Below are 17438 nucleotides of genomic sequence, written 5' to 3'. Positions count from 1 at the left end.
TGACCCTAGCAAGAGTTGTGCTTTGCAGAATCTACCACCGGATCGGAAACGCGACCCACTGAGAAGATCCGGCGAGAAACTCAGTGGGCTGTGTCTGTGAATTAATTCGCTCGTCGAGCCCTTCGTCACAAGCGACGGGTTCGACGAAGGAGGTGACCGGTGTTTGTGGCACCTAAAAGCACCGTTAATGGATCGGGAAAAGTTTTTGTTAATGTATATATCGACGCTTGAAAGGCAAACGTGACTAAGCGACACTGCGTGAACTTTACAGTAGACTAATTTAAAGTTGAAATAGCTGAAAAAAAATCTATTTTATCTAGTTGTAGGATTGAAATGATTTTAACAGACTTAGAAATATATTTTTTTTGCGCATCGAATATGGTTATTGCCTATCATTTATGTGCAAAGCAGTTATTTACGCTTAGTCACGTTTGCCTTTCAAGCGTCGATATATGTATATTATTGCTTATATGAATGGATTCATCGTAGAAGTACGTAATGCAATAGAAACATTACCTGTCTCGAATGTATTAAGTGTATAATCTATGATTACCTGCCTGACGGATTCGAACACCGGTGCATAGCTTGGTACGAATGCACCGGCGTCTTATCCTTTAGGCCACAACGCACTCAGCAACTTATTTCGGCCGATCGTAATATTGGAAGGCAAATCGAATCGACAACATGACGTGTATTGGAAATAACTCGCAACATCCGCACCGTAATTTCGATGACCTCATTAGCCATTACGTTTATATTTTTAACCGACTTCAAAAACATTTGAGGTTCTCAATTCGACTTTTTTTATGTCTTACCTCAACTTGACTGGGTGAGTCGATTTTGATGATTCATTTTTTATAAGAAACCTGACGCATCCCGCGTGGTCCCATTTCAATTTAGTCCAGTTCTGATAATGGTATGCATGAGAAAACCATATAAGTCTTAAATTTGCATTAAGTACGTGCGCGACAAATAGTTGAATAACTCAATATCACGCCAACCGATTTCGATGATTATTGTTTTTATACTGTTGAAGGCGGTTTTTTTTTTAAATTAAAATTTTGTATTATGATGTTACTGAACTTAGATTATAATTTATTATATCAGATTTAAATAAATTATAATTTTGTTAAGAAAAAAATGATTGAACATTTATTGTCATTATTTCATATGAAAATGTTTGGTCTCTGACGTGTGAACAACAGATTTAATGAGAAGTGTGTATTGTACATGATACCTATATCGCTTATATCAATAATTAAACTGCAATTTGATTTGTCATTATTTATTCAATTATGTAAACCATTATCATGTTCTATCATCTCAGTAGTAAATTTTGGAAACCGTCCAAATAAATAAAATAATAATGAAAAATGTTGCTGGTTGGTATATTGTAATAATATATTATGTTTGGTATCGGATATTAATAAGTTTGGAATTTATCAAAACTTTTGGACATCTGAATTACACGATTTACAAGTTCCCAACGAAAAGTAATCATTATTTTATTCTTACATTTTTCTGAAAATATAATCTTATACAATGAGTTAGAGAGGCTAAAAAAGGGAGTTACCAATGGCCGTAAACAGATTATATAAAAAAAAACATTAAACTATCCACTGCTGTGTGCCGTAATCACTTCTAAAGCCTTCATTTAATAAAACATTTGGCAACCGACCAGACGTCCAAATGAAATTTTGACAAGAATATTAATATTCATTTTAATGACATCTTGTTTTTGTGGAAACACTAATTACAATGACAATATAGGTAAACAAAATAATTAGTAAAAAAAAACCCGTTTTGTCAATAATACTTGTACAATTATGATAATAAGATAAAGCTAATTCCTTAATAAATTTATTGATAACCATTCAAGGGTTCCATTGCGAGTCATCCAGGCTCCAGGACCAGCCCGATATTTATTGTATCATAAGTATAATTATAATTAATGTATCATCACGAAAGGCACAGGATATTGCTCTGGTTTGTTTGTACATGGTGTTGTATGATAACGGAAGGTAAATGACCTTTCAGGACAATACATACAATTATTATTAAAATGTGGGTAAAAAAATATGGTTTCATTACATTCATGCATGTTACATAAAAGTAACATTAGCTTCATTTGATAAAATTTTGAACTTTGGAAGCATGTTAGAATGGCTATAACTTAAGTGACTATCAATAATAATAATGATAATAATAATAATAATCTCATTGAATTGAATTAATTCACTACTGTGATGTAGAAATGGTGATATTAATTGATGCGTTCATTCATCATTTTCTCATCTTATAATTAAATCAAATCATTGGCTCACAACAATTTTTACAATTTAAATTCATGAAATGCACGATCACTTACAACTAAACAGTCAACAACAAAAGAAGACAACGAATGCATTCAATTGTTACAGAGTCGGTATACAGATGCAACATTTTACGTACATACGTATAATCAATATACATACATACATATATGTAACCTCTATATGATTAATCCTTAAAGAGGTTAATATGTCATTTATAACATTCTTCTTTAGATGACATAAATAGAATTTCGATTATTGAAACATTAGAACATTTAGACATATAAAGAGCATTTTTGCAATATTAAAATATAAAAAGATATAAAAATAATGGTGAAGCCATAGCTTTAAATGTTGTTTCTCTTTATAAGAGCAACTCAATTTGTGCTATAGTTTTACGAAGCTAAACTGTATTTTGATACAAATAAAATAATACATTATAAAACAACATTTAAAGCTATTGCTTCACCATTATTTTTATATCTTTTTATATTTTAATATTGCAAAAATGCTCTTTATATGTCTTAATGTTCTAATGTTTCAATAATCGAAATTCTATTTATGTCATCTAAAGAAGAATGTTATAAATGACATATTAACCTCTTTAAGGATTAATCGTATAGAGGTTACATATATACGAACATTATTCGAGAGGTTGCCGCGACCAAGTAATGTACAGCAAACAATTTGTTCAAAATTAAAATAACGGAAAAAGTAAATTTATACATCATCTAATGTCAAATATATTGTGTTATTGACGATCAATCATATACGCAGCGACGTCGTAAAATAGACTTTAAACGATACGTCAAATAAAGTGTAGTTTACAAAGACAAAATATTCAACGGTCAATATTAGTTGCTGACATACACGACACACACACACCACTTGTACCGAATACAAAAATAAATTAGCGCGATCCCGCCCAGCGTCCTCGGAACATTAACTAATTAAACTAGATCACATATTATTGTTCGTTATGTTTGAGCCCTGGCTTCGTCCTCGGATCGGGTTGATCCGGGACGGAGGGTCGCTACCGCTTCCTGCGCCGCCCCTTGCGATAGCCCTTCCCGTACCAGCCCCCGGTCTCTTCCCCGTTCGTCCTGCCGTCCTCCCCGTCGCCGCAGCAGGCGCATAGATACTTCCTACCCTTGATCTTGCGCCACACCCGGGCCGACAGCGAGGTCTCCCGAGGCGGCCCGTACCATAAGCAGCGACGGGAGCCGAAGTGCTTCTCGCACCACGAGCATTGGGCAGGGCTCGGAGGAGGGGTGGGGGTGGCAGGCGGCTGGGAGATTATCGTATGAAATCCGGAATACAGCGAAGCCCTACACAGCAGAACCGCGCGAGCGATGATGGCGGCCGCCAGCGAGCCGTTGCGATCTTCGTGAGGTTCAATATCGTTCAGTTTACTATCAGGCGGTTCCCTCTTCACGTCCTCCTCTTTCTTCACCAAAGGAAGAGGATCATGTTCTAGAAGTTTCCGCAGACGAGATCCTAGAGTACCATTTGACAGTTCCTCTTCTTTCTTTATCCGTTCTGTCTTGATTTCGATTCCGTTCAGTCTGGGATGAGTATTGGGAGTGTGGGCGTGGGGCGGTTCGGTGGGAGGCGGCGTGTGCCGACGACGGATACGGAAGCGACGTAATTCTGAAGTGGCTGAGCGCGGCGGGGAGTGAGGGGCGGGGCTGGGGGAGGGGGAGGGGGCGTGCTCTTTGCGGAGCAGGATCGTCGCTTCACCGGACATTAAATTTACCTTTAACAAGAAATAAACAAATTATTTAAAAAAAAATATTTTCATATTAATTTAAAATTCAAACTTGTGGTTAATTGCATATCTGATCAACTATTCTCCCATTTCATATCGTGCTGCCAATATCTTGATTAACATATCTGTAACTAACCTTAAAAGCCTTAAGAGTGGGAGCCTTCAACCGATCTGCTAGCCTCCTCAGTGGCACCTCCTCATCAGAATCCGAGGCCGATGGAGAAGACGCATCGGTGTGGTAAGCGGACCCGTCGGACGCGGGGTCATCCCGGAGTGGTGAGCGCCGCGTGGTGTGGGCCTCGGGCGCCGCCAGCGGCTCCGCGTGCCAGATCACAGGGTCCCGGGGGGAGTCGTACCGGGGGACGCGGAGTCGCAGTCGCCGTGCCACCTGGGAATAAACAAATCGAAACTGGGGGTATTGAAGAACTATGACGTCATTTGTGGTCAATAATAGTGTTACGTCGGTAAGAGTAACGCCATTTATCGTCGAATAGTCGAACGAACATCGAAGGATCTAGTAGCATCTAGAAAGCGCGAGAAGTACAACGCCATCTATTGTCGGATAGCGGAAACACAGTACTCGGCTTTTGTGGAATATTCTCAACGATTCTAGGGATTTCGTCTCAACTATAAAAGCGTTGCAGAGATGGCACGCAGCTAGTAATCGGAACTACTCGAAGGGAATTGAGAGTTTTAAAGTGTTTGTTGAGTGTTCTAAGTATTGAATACAGTTTTTAGTTGTACTTTGGTGGAATTTTATTTATTCCGAACCCCAGCGCGTAACAATAGGTTGCACCTTAATCATAATTATGTTAATAGTAGATTAAGTAGTGCAATTGTTTAATGTTTAGTGTGAGGTGGAATTATTTCCTTACATTATAGGTTAGATTAGTTTTCGTGATTGTGTGGTTTTGTTGTAGTTGTAAGGAACATTGTGTCCAAACTTAGTACTTTTGTCTTGTTTGGTCGTGCGGACATGGCTTATGTTACAAGCTAGATATTTAAGCTGTTGTTATTTATTGTGTATCTTTTAGCTTGTAATGTGTATTGTGTGCCTAATAAAAAAATAAAAAAATATTAGATATTGTGCATACTATTTTTTCTCCTACCAGGCCGAAAGTTCGACATTGTAAAAAACTTAGCACCCGTGGAGTACCGTGCCGGGGTCCAAGGGCGAGGCCCTAGCGGGGGCTGCCACTCATAAAAAACAATTTAACTGTTTTTTAATTTTTAAACTACTACTAATTGAATAAGAACTGTCTGATGAACTCATCTTTGTTTAAAACTTCAATATTAAATTTTATTGCCTTTTGTTTATGTCACTTTTACACTTTAGTGTTTACACAATATTGCAATTTACCCGAGCACAACAATGGCGGAGAATTCAACACTAACGCGCATGCGCACTTGTACCCAGGGAGGAAAAGTTACACTTTCTTCCCTGTACAGCGGGAGGAAAACGGAACTTTCGGCGTAGGTAGGGGAAAAAAACATAACTCACCTGTCTCATAACAGTATCGCAACGCGCGTTTATCTTCAGCTTCGCGACGGAGTCTTTGGGCGTCCATTGCAAATTGACAATGTACAGCGCCGGCCTCGACGAGGGGGCGCTGTGCATGCGCCACAGCCGACCGTAACGGCGCAGGACCTGGAAACAATATTTAAAAAAAAAAATAGGATTTTTGTATATCGAAAATAATAATAAAAAAATGGTGCGCGTGCAATTTGGTGCACGTGAATGAAGTGAAACTTCTTTTTCGATGTGTGTAGTATTGTGGTTTTCTTCATTATTCATCCTTAAATCAGATTGCTCTTGTAATAGGGAATGCTGTGTATAAGAGATGCGACATCTTCAACGTTTATATTATATATATTTTATGTTAAATTATAGATAGAAAAAAAAAAAATTCTTAAATACATACTGCATTAATATATCGGACGCTACTCGTTGCTAACGTTCGCTCTGTCTCTTTCTATTCCAGGGTAGCGTTAAACGTTTAACGCAACTTTGTTAGAAGTCGCATTAGAAGTTTCACTTCAAAACTTTTTTTTCTTTTTATGATTTAGAGATTACTGGTGGCCCAAAGGCCTTTCCAGTTTCACCAGGACTGGTGGGCGAGCACAGGCTCAGCCAGGAGGGCTACCATACCATGTTGAATACACCGGTTCTCGTCCACTTCAAAACTAACTTAAACCAAACGTTACGAAACTCTACATCTTCAGACACCATTAACACACCTTCAGACTAGACCCGAGACACAAGACGACATCGGCTCTAGCAGCATGCCGCAACGCTCCAGCCCAGTTCAAAGGCCAGGCCGCTCTGCCGCGCTCCCCGAAGTGCACTATGGAGTCCCTGAGCTCCGTGCCGCAGGCGTGGCACAGCCGCCTCGTGCCGTGCCGGTGCCGCGCCGTGCGCTCCGTCGTGTCGAACGATCGCAGGTATAGCTTGCGACACGGCGCGCACAACTCCGCGAACATATTGCCGTGAAGTTCGGCCAGCGCTCGGCGGGGCAGGCCGGCGCGCAGGTGGAGACCGTCGCAGTTCTGTGACACGACGAATTTGAGGGCTCCTCGCGCCCACAAAGCGGTTAACGCCATGTGAGTGAAGGTTGGGTTCGCTCGAGATACCTCCACGCGGCTGAAACGTTACATTGAAGAAATAATTTCAATCTGTCAATTAAATTTTGAGATATAGATGTTTTTTGTTAGTGTACGAGGAGCATCTTTACTCTGTTCCCGGGGCACCACTCATGGATTAGATATTGTATGTTGACGATATTGATAAATAGATTGATTGATAGATAATTCGAACTTATTCCAACGGCAAATTAAGCTCGTTTATAGAGGTGAGTCATCTTTTTTATTGCTTTAGTGGGTGGACAAGCTCACGGTCCAACTGGCGGCTAAAACACGGTCCTACAATCAGTAATTATGCAGTTTGTAATTTGAGGATTTGATTACATGAGGCTTTACATGATTACATGATTGATATGGAAAAGAAGAAAACGTCTGGGTTGCAAGATGAAACTCTAATTATATTTATAATTGATTGTAAGCCATATATTGCGGTTCTTTAAAAACTAATAAAAAAAATGCTAATCAACGCCATATTTATTAAGATTGTAAATTCATAATGAAATTACATTTCAATGTGACAACCAAATTAAAAAGGATAACATGGATAAACTTGGGATTTAAAACTCCAATAAAATTTTGCTGGACAGGTTTTATTCTTAAAGAAAAAAAAAAAATATATATATTGTAGCTACCTGGAACTTGTTTCGCATATATTATTGTAAATGAAACCTTTTACATCAATAATTTTTAAAGAAGTTATTGAACTGCTAACAAATAAATCACACTTTGTAACAAGAACATATTCAAACCTTGTTAAATGGTGACTGAACCACTTGAAACTAGTTCACAATTTATTTCTTGTTTTACGGTAAAGGTAAGAAAAAATTAAAGCAAAGTGGTCTATCTAACACAAAACAACATGTGCAGAGGACTAAAAAGTTTGGGAACTGACATGTTTGCTTTTAGATATTTATGAATGATTTTGAAGATAATATCAATCATAAAGTTACAGCTATTTACTTTAAGATTTGTTCAGTAATCAATTATTTTTATTAAGATCTTTAATAAAACTTTAATAAAAAAAAATGTTAAATTCTCATGGCTTTCCAAATCATAATTAAACTTGTGTGAGCTAAAACCAAACTTAACTAGATTGTAATGTGTGACATCAAACTGTATTGTGTGCTAACATAATGTAAGATTTTCTTTTGCAAATATTGTTAATGTTATAGAAATAATGCTATTGCTTAGAAATGGCAGTTTCTGAGAATTATAGTAAAATACTGCAATTGTCAGCCAGCATTTACTGCTCTTAAGGCCTACATTTAATATGCCTGTATGGGTTGGTACCACCACTGTACCAAGTTAGCTGTGAAGAAGTTATCTGTTATACTTTGAAGAGTGAGAAAACTCATTTGATTACAATTCATTTGAGACTTCATGTCTCATGGTTTGTAGCATTCACATTTTGATTAATTTTGTAAACTTAGAGATCAGGAACAGCATATATGTAAGTATACATAAATTTCCTTCCACAAAACGAGTTACGTCAAGTTGAGAAAACAATTCAAAATTAAGTTTCAAAAATAGATAAATTAAATAAGAATATTTACCCCACACTTTCTCCTCGTTGCAGTCGAGTCCATACTCCATGGGGGCCCCTGTAGTCAGGGATGTCAGCTGCCGTGCTAATTCCAGCTCCTGTGTAGACCTAAATATTAAAAGTTATTTTGTGTCATTAAGCAATTAAAAATCTCACCTTGCAAAACCCTACACAAAAACTTAATTTGATTTGTTTATATTCAATTTTAATAACATAAACAAAAAAAAAATTGTTAATTATTTTATTTTATTATCAAAATTAAATCATCAATAAAATAGAACGGTGGTTTATTAACTGTTTAGTATCTGTGAAAGTGCACAAATTTGGGATAATGAAACAAGAGATCGCTTCTCGGAATCTTTCAAAAAGTTCACTGAAAAAGTCTCAGTAAATAACCACCATTTTACTGAGATTATATTTCATCTCATCTCATTTCATTTCATTTAATCTAATGCCAATTGATAAATTTTTCAAATTAATCAACTTCGTTTCATGTCACTCATTATTATTTTTTTATAAAAAATTATGTAGTACGGTATGACACCTTTGCTTTTCCATTTGGAAAAATAGCATTACTACTGTCCATTAAAGAGGTTGTAATTTTAAAAGTTTATCAATATCATGTATCTATAAAAAAATTCTTCTTGCCCTAATTCCACTGTGGGGTCAGTCCATCCATATCTTTCTGAGACACCCCCCTCCCTTCCATAACTGCTTAGTTTCATACCCAGTTTCCAGTACCCACAGATATATTATCACAAAAAATATTTAATTTTAAAGTTTCATTATTTTAAGAGGTTAATATGAATTTTGGTAAATAAAATAATTTAAAGGTAATAAAATATTAATTAATTTAATATAATTTTTTTTTATAATTTTTATTCACTACAATAAAACTCAACTCAGTTAAAAGGTGGGTATTATTAATCTTATAAGATTCACTCAATTTACTATAATAAAAAAATGCAGTCATTAGATAAGTAGCAGATTAACATTGCTTATGTCAATATTTACAGCAAATATTATTTGAACAAAGCCAATTTGTTAAAATCGAAATGTGAAAATGTTGTTTAAATTTTTGTATAATTAAATACCAGTCATGATACACAAGATAACGGTTCTTTATAATAACCAAAATATAATTCAAAAACAAAACTTGTTTTATGTGTCACTAAATACACATGCTGAATTTCAACAATTATAATAATTTAAACCACTCTTAGATGTTTGATTATTTTGTAAGTGTAACTTAGTTGAAGATATACAACTTACAACAAGATGCTTAGCGTTGCGCAGCGCCCTGGCCAGTCTTCGGCATTTTTCTTTCAAGACCCGCGGGCTATCTTCAACTTCGCGTGCTCGCTCTGCTGCTCTAGCCCTTCTGGCAGCTGCGGCTGCAGCAGCTGCCACAGGCCTCACTTTGGTTCCAGGAACATTAGAAGTTGACGGAGCCTGGGTGGTTTCAGCACTAAGCCTAGCGCTCGACCGCACTGCGCCTCGCCCGCCCATGGCTTTCATTAGCGCCGTAATTTAAACGCCCATGCTTCCTTAGATACTCCTATCCTTATTACCCACATGGCGGGTAGTGATAAAGGTTTCAGTTTTAAATGTTTTTATTTTAAAATATAGAGTCACCCAGTCAACACTGCACGCCTTTTACAAAATATTTATGTCAGCCATTGACGCTGTCAGTCTGTCATTCACCTCTAGGGATTGGACAATTTAAATTATTGCTTAGTTCAAAGAGATGACCTACTACCTATCGATATAGTTTATACGTTATCCCTGTTTTCCGATTACAGCACAAGAGCGTATTATGCGGCATAATGCTCAACTAAGCTTCAGCATAATTCGGCATTGTGCGTCACTGAGTCGCATTATGCTCTGTAATTGGAAAACTACCTATATCATTTTGTAATTTGTCAATTTTTTTATCGAAGATTAATTATTAAAAAATGTGATATTTAAAATTTTATTTGTAATGAACTTTAATGAACAATAACAATAAAGTAACTTAAAATATTTACAGCCAGTAAATCTTAAATTGTCTTATTATTTTGTCTGACTATATTACATTACATGCATTATCTATGATATTACTCAGAAGAACAAGTGTGGCGGACGACATCTTCGGTTTTCTGGTATTATTTACTTCTCGACTTTTTATTACCCAAATCCCGTATCTCATCAAGTTCTATCCTTTTTAAGTATTTCTTCGTTTGTCATCCTATAATCATCATGGGATTTCTGGTAGTCTACGGATCATCCACGGGATCTACAATGACTGTTCTAAAAGTGTAAAAAAAGTTAATTGACTCTCGACCAACTCCATGGCGGGGATTGGATAAGTAAAATTTTACGAGTTACCTTTTTGGTTAATAGCTAATATTGTTTTTTTTTCAAGTTTACTCATTTAATATTGGTAGCTTAATAAATTTATAAACATCTCTTATAGAATTTCCGTCAAACTGAAGAGATATGATAAAAAGTGTAAAACGGTAGTTTTTTAACTGTTTTGCATTTGTGACAATGCACAGCTATAAAGTTAAAAAATGAAACAAAACAGCTGGACATTGCTTTTCGGATTTTTGAAAAAAGTTCCCAAGAGTCTCTTTAAATAACAACCATTTTACTGAGACTTTAATTCACCCCATTTCATCTCGTTTCATTGAATTTGATCCCAATTGATTATAGCCTCACATAAATCAACTTCCTCTCATCTCATCCGTATCATTTTTGGCTGCATATTATTTTTCATATGACAGAGCATCTAAAAGATTGGCTGCATGGTGTGACTTTTGCCTTTCCTGTTGGAAAATGAAACTACCAGTCTGCTACTGACAGCTAATAGTGTTGACATTGACAGATACTTTTGTGTTTCTTTTGGACCCTTTGACAGGTAAGATTAGACGAAAATTCTTGAAATCAGTAAATTAATCCTATTTAATCGTGTGATTTTCATTCTGTTATAAAATATATTTTCACCCTTAAATGAAAAGTGCCGTGGTTAAAGTGATTTGTGATAATTTTTTTCGTTAAAAGTGTATATTTCTCTTACAGTGCTGGTTGAAAACTATTCGTCTTCAACATGGTAAGAAATTTAAATATTGAACCAATTTAGAGAGTAAAGCATTACATAAAGTCTCAAATAACCATTATTTTAGTTATATTAACGCTCATTTTTGCTTATAGTCGCAGGAGTGGCCAATAAACAATGTTCTTATGTTGTAAACATAGACACTGTATAGTTTATTTTCTAACCTGTGTTATTATTTCAGCCGCGTGAAATCAAAGATATCAAAGACTTTTTAATTAAGGCGAGGAGGAAAGACGCCAAATGTGAGTATTTATAATTCTAACCTAACCTATTCTAAGGGTCTAATTAAAAAAAAATACATTCACCATTAGGAAGGTGATAAAGAAATAGAAGAGTAAAATGATATTATAAGAAAAACAATGAAGACCTTATTAAAACTAAAAAAATAGCAATTTTAATAATTTAAAAACAACATTTATTTGGGATAGATTGGCAGGTCAGTTCTCATGATATAACCTTGACATTCAGTATTTATTAAGCAACTTTTTTCAAAGACATAAATCATGAAAGTATAGAAAATTTTATTAAACAATCTAATGTATTACTGGATAATTAAAATGCACAAAAATTGGCATGCATGCATAAGACGCTATTATTATTTTTATACATTTTTCCCTCCTATGCTAATAGCCTTGATAGGCTATTTCAACATCTCCTTGACATATAGGTGAGCTCACTGGGCTCAAACTGGGAGTGTTGCTAACATTGGCCCTAGCAAGAGCAGTGGTTCGTAGAAACTACCACTGGATCGGAAACGCTACCCACTGAGAAAATCCAGCGAGAAACTCAGTGGGCTGTGTCTATGGGTTAATTAACTCGTTGAGCCCTTTGTCGCAAACAACGGGTTCGGTGAGAATGGTGATTGGAGCTTGAGGTACCTAAAAACACAGTTAATGGATCGGGAGGATCCCTAATGACGTGTTATTATTTATGAAATGCTCTATTAATATCAAGTAAATGATCATTACTGTTTCAGCGGTCAAAATAAAGAAGAACCCTGAGAATGTCAAGTTCAAGGTTCGATGCTCAAGGTTCCTGTACACCCTGGTCATCACTGACAAAGAGAAGGCTGAGAAACTTAAGCAGAGTTTACCTCCAGGTTTATAATCTTGTTTTTGTTACTTCTATCTTCTCACATTGGTTTGTGTATAGCTGTGTTGCGGCCTAGTCTGCAGCAGTCTCTTATAACACTTTAAAGGTCTACTAATTACATAGGTGAATAAGCTCATAGTTCATTGATATTCAGTGATTACCAGAGTCCATATACATCACAAAATGAACTTTTAAACTAACCGTCTCTTTCGTTGCATTAAATGTAGATGTAATCCAATAAACCCTGAAAGACAATAACTGGTTTGATCAAAGTTTTAAATTACACAATTAGCAATCACACATTAAAAGAAGATGCTAATATTAGATAAAAACATTAAGAAACTTTCCTAAAGGTACATATAGCAAGGAGTTTTAGGTTATATGAAGCTAGACTGAATAGATGTCTCCTGTTCTGGTAATCCTGGAAAGGCCTCCGAGCCACCAGTAATCCTTCAATCATAAAAAAAAGAATAGATGTACAAGTACGCTTGATAAAACTGTACACAATTAAAATTAATTGTCATGGGTGTTTCAAAGAATTTAATCTTGACATACTAAAGAGAAAAAAGTAGAAAAGTTGTTCATTCAATAATTTATCAAACTGGCTTTGGTTACAACTCAAATACTCATATACAAATATCTCCAACCCTTTTTTATGATTGAAGTATTACTGGTGGCCCAGAGGCCTCTCCAGTTTCACCAGGACAGGTGGGCGAGCAAAGGCTCAGACAGAGTCTCCAACCTATGAAATACAAATACTGAGATGAGTTGGATTTTAATCACGATTTGATTAACTATTTATAAAAAAATGAGTTAAAGTAGAATGTGGCTTTCACATAAATTATTTCAAATTTAAAATATATTTAATGCATATTATATTGTAAAGGCTCTGCAATAAGCATCAATAATATTTTAATTGTAACAACCAATGACGAAAGCAAACCAAGCAAAAATGCAATAATAGTTAATATAAGACTCGAGAAGACTAAACTTTTTGAGTTAGTTTAGTGTTTTTTCATATTCGAAATAGGGTTTGAGTGACGTAACTAAAGAACACATATATAAATTAATAGAAACCAAGTGAGGTAGGTCAGCGGACTTTATTCTTAGAGACATTAGTTAAAATAGTTGTTTATGTTAAATTAAAATTAATTATTAGCCTTATTGAGCTAGATTGTAGATTGTATTGTACTAGATCCTAGTATTGTGCCGCACCTAGGTTTTGGTAAATTACATATATAAAAAATAAAAAACAATACAAACAAAATTCTCACAATTTTTTGTAAAGTTAAGACTAATTTCAAATCGTAACTAATGAATTTGTATAATTGTTTCAGGTCTCCAAGTTAAAGAAGTAAAGTGATGTAACTAGGTTAATGAAATAAAAAAAATAGAAAATTATATTGTTTTTTTCATTATAAACACTTTATTACATAATACTACTGGTATTTGCGTAGGTAGACTGTCCATTGGATATTAAGCGAAAATCGGACCCCATAGACACTCACACAACGTCAAAGTTCATCTGTATGGTCTCTTGTACGTAAGGATGACATTCATGCTGCTTTAATTTTAAAAAGAAATCTATAGTCTGAACAGATCCTCCAGAAACTTGTACATTATCTAAGAATTCATTTTGATCATTTTTCAAAATTGTCTTTTAATTCTATTTGTAAATTAAAAACAATACGATGAGAAAATAAGAAAAATTTATTATTGAAAATTTAAAACAAATTGCAAATCAAACACCGTTTTGAAAATATGCGATGTGTCTTACAATTCGCACCATTCGTGGAAAAAGGTCGCAAGTGAAAAACTCGAACTTTTCAGGAACGTAAAAAAACTGTTTTGTTAAGAAATGGTAAATCCTAGATGAAAATGTTCTTAAGAGACTTCACGGATAAAATTAAGCTGCATATATATCTGTTATTGATTTAAAACAATTTTGAGTAGTTTTCGAAATAATTTGAAATTAATCGGTTACGTCTTTAATCCCCGTTATGATATTATGACTTTTAGGAATAAGTAAAGTAACCGCTTTGTTGCTACGGTGTTCACACGAATCATAGCTTCGTAATTTTAATTACGTATTTCTTGCCGACAAAATTGACCTAGCCTATGTATGTGTATAAAAAAATACGCCTTTGTTGCGGAAGAATTAAAATAGAAATAATCATAGTAAATGAATTTATGTTTTTATTACAAGTTTAATAATAAAATAAATATGTCTGTATCACTAACAACTTACTTATTCTACTCTGACAGAAAACGTTAAAATATATTTAATAAATCGTTATTTTTTACTACAACAACATTTGTTTGCTATTATTTATGTGAAAATTGAATGCTTAAGGTAGTAATTAAATTTAAATTGTTAATATGAACATATTGAATGAAATCAACCAGATTTATTAAACAAAAGGACTTGATAATAATGTTTAAAAGTAAATTAGTCAATAAAATGCTCAAGACGTACATAATCTTTTATAAAAACCAAGATAATGCGATCGTATGTTATTGCCCTAACAAGGACTTATCAAGTCTCTGTTGAAATTTCTAGAAATTGGAAATAGACCATTGTATATCTGCATTAGCGCCGATAATACTTGGTTACTTTCACTCTGAGCCTTTCTGTTCTGCCTTCCCTTTCTGTAATTTGCATTGGTATTAACCCTTTAGGTTCTTCTTCATAAATATCATATTTCATATTAATAATTATAGGATTTTGGAGATCAGCAAATAATCGTTTGATTTTAGACCACAAAACTTTGTTGCCAGCGGTATCCTCATACCAGTTTTTAGCAAGTTCAACTAATCGTTTATAATTAAAGAAATTCTCTTGTATCATGTGTTTCACAATACATACTTCTTCGTATTTACTTTCGCATTGCGAACGATTGAGTGCTTTTCATCTGGTACATAATAAACTTGTTTTTTTTTGTTTCTACATGCTGCATCGAGTCTCCTTCATTCTGAGAATGAGATTTTTTTTAAAAGTCGTGGATAATTTTTACTTGCAACATCTATACATACATATATAGTGCAAAACTAAATAGTTTCGGTTTTGTCCTGAACAATTCTCCGAATAGAACGATATTTTTCTGATACCCCTGGATGCTTCATTTTGTAAAAAAATCTATAGGCATCTATTTTATTGGCTTCCCCTTTCGCAATTTCAGCAAGCCGCATATAGCAATAACCACCTTTAGTTAAAATATGATCAACAGTGAAATTTTATACTGGGTATTTTGTTTGCTTGCGAAAAACTCCGACCTCCGATTGAGGTGCGCTCAAAATTTTTTCGAAATCAAGTTTACTACTGATTTTTCTTTTGAATTAGCTTTTTCTTTTTCTGTGCTATTTTTTGTCCCGTATATCCCTTATGTCCCCTATATCCCGTACAATTTTTTGTCCTTTAAATAATTCTCGTATTCGTATTTCAATTGCTTTTTCTTTTTATCATCCGCTTGTTCCTACACCTTCATGTAACGCATAAAAAAAATTTAAGGTAGAAAAATCCGATATTGAATTATTATTATTATTATTATATTTTCGCAAATAGTTACTACATTTTCAGTATTTAAACTTTTTGGGAAATTATATTCCAAAGTCTATGCTATTAATCTTTTCGAATCTACCAGTGTCATACGTTTAGGCTTAGATTTTTCAAATCTTATAATAAAATACAATTCTATTAACGCTCAGAATTTCCCAAACATCTATAATATATTAATTCGTTACACTTTTTTCTTTTATCTACTTGGATCTCTCGTAACTTTTTCTCTTCTCTTTTCCTGTATCCACTAACGGTATGATTTACCAAAAAAATTTAATATTTTACTTCTTCACCTGCCAGGAACTTTCATCTCGCATTCTTTTTTAATTCTTTTCATTGCTATTTGATTATTGTTATGGGTAAACTACGATGCGATGAAATTTATATCATTGGCAGTTTAAATAGGGTTTTCTTTTCCACTGACTTTCTCCTCCGCTAATTCTAAAATATTTGCATTATGCGATTGTGTTTCTTTTGATCGAGATTCTTTGGTTGATTCTATATAAAAGTTTATAGTTTCCGACAACTAATACGGAATCACATTGTCAAGTTCCACTGTTCTGTACTGTATTACTTAAACTAGTTTATGATCCATCGTCATAAGAAGAAGAACATTCCTTTGAAACTTTATTTAGATTTAATACCATCTTCAGTAAAACTCATTGACATGTCATGCATGCGCATGCGCATCAAGTCATTTACGTTTTCTTTCAATAATATCCATAACTTTACTTCTGCAGTACAGTTTGCAGGAGTATCGTATTTAAATTCGCGTAAAAAAATGGTACCTATATACGTATTCAAAATGGTACACATATGTTTAGATCAATGATAGTTATCTAGGTAGCGGCATGCACGTGAGAACTATTCAGCTAGTGCCCATGCACCACTCTCGTGCGTGATAGATTTAAAAACAAACAAGAAATTTCGTGATACAAATTTTTGTATAATCAAATTTCGCAAGAAATAAGTAAATATTAAGTATTTTGTGTGGTTTATCCAACTGATATACTAATGTTTTTGTTTTTAATTATAATTACGTTACGAAATATTTTCAAAATATACAGTATAAAATTAGGTATTTTCATTTAAAAATTAAAATCCAGCGAAATTAATCATAGAAGAAGCGAGCTTATAATATTACGTATGAATGATTCTCAAAAAGTCACGTATAAAAAACACGTAACTGAACTTGCGCACTTCACATCTTCATCAAATATCGTGTCAAAAGTGTGCATGTTCATTTATGCACGTATATTTTAATAAAATTGTGTATAAGTAACAATAAGCTTTTATTGATAGGGAAAATTTCAGAAATGACCAAATATAACAAAAATTACGTAATTAATAAGGCGAATCATTTAAAAAATAAAAATCTTAGCATTTCGCAAAATTTGCAATATCTCCGTCATTTTTTGGAATATTTTTTT

General features: G+C 34.3%; 2 protein-coding genes and 1 long non-coding RNA gene across 4 annotated transcripts; 1 reads left to right on the top strand and 2 right to left on the bottom strand.

Annotated features, from left to right (window-relative positions):
* Positions 1-1269: 1269 nt before the first annotated feature.
* LOC101745061 (NAD-dependent protein deacylase sirtuin-6) lies at positions 1270-9970 on the bottom strand. The gene is made up of 6 exons (XM_004922004.5): positions 9536-9970; positions 8274-8371; positions 6319-6721; positions 5582-5728; positions 4217-4468; positions 1270-4068 (listed from the first exon to the last, which is right to left on the bottom strand). The coding sequence occupies exons 1-6, from the start codon at positions 9779-9781 to the stop codon at positions 3346-3348; spliced, it is 1869 nt and encodes a 622-aa protein (XP_004922061.3). The 5' UTR covers positions 9782-9970; the 3' UTR covers positions 1270-3345.
* A 251-nt stretch (positions 9971-10221) lies between these two features.
* LOC134200409 (uncharacterized) lies at positions 10222-10932 on the bottom strand. The gene is made up of 2 exons (XR_009975313.1): positions 10631-10932; positions 10222-10552 (listed from the first exon to the last, which is right to left on the bottom strand). It is a non-coding gene; the product is annotated as an uncharacterized LOC134200409 (long non-coding RNA).
* Positions 10933-11014: 82 nt separating this feature from the next.
* RpL38 (ribosomal protein L38) lies at positions 11015-13853 on the top strand. 2 transcript variants are annotated; one of them, XM_012690131.4, is made up of 5 exons: positions 11015-11162; positions 11324-11354; positions 11542-11602; positions 12337-12459; positions 13790-13853. In XM_012690131.4, the coding sequence occupies exons 2-5, from the start codon at positions 11352-11354 to the stop codon at positions 13813-13815; spliced, it is 213 nt and encodes a 70-aa protein (XP_012545585.1). In that variant the 5' UTR covers positions 11015-11162; positions 11324-11351; the 3' UTR covers positions 13816-13853. The 2 variants fall into 2 exon arrangements, with proteins under 2 accessions (XP_012545585.1, NP_001037554.1); NM_001044089.1 differs by lacking the exon at positions 11015-11162 and having other exon boundaries at positions 11290-11354; positions 13790-13852.
* The last annotated feature ends 3585 nt before the right edge of the window (positions 13854-17438 follow it).

This window comes from Bombyx mori, chromosome 17 (assembly GCF_030269925.1).
Source record: "Bombyx mori chromosome 17, ASM3026992v2".
NCBI classification, from domain to species: Eukaryota; Metazoa; Arthropoda; class Insecta; order Lepidoptera; family Bombycidae; genus Bombyx; species Bombyx mori.
Note: the sequence above shows the minus strand (reverse complement) of the source record. Positions and strands in the feature narration are given on the sequence as shown.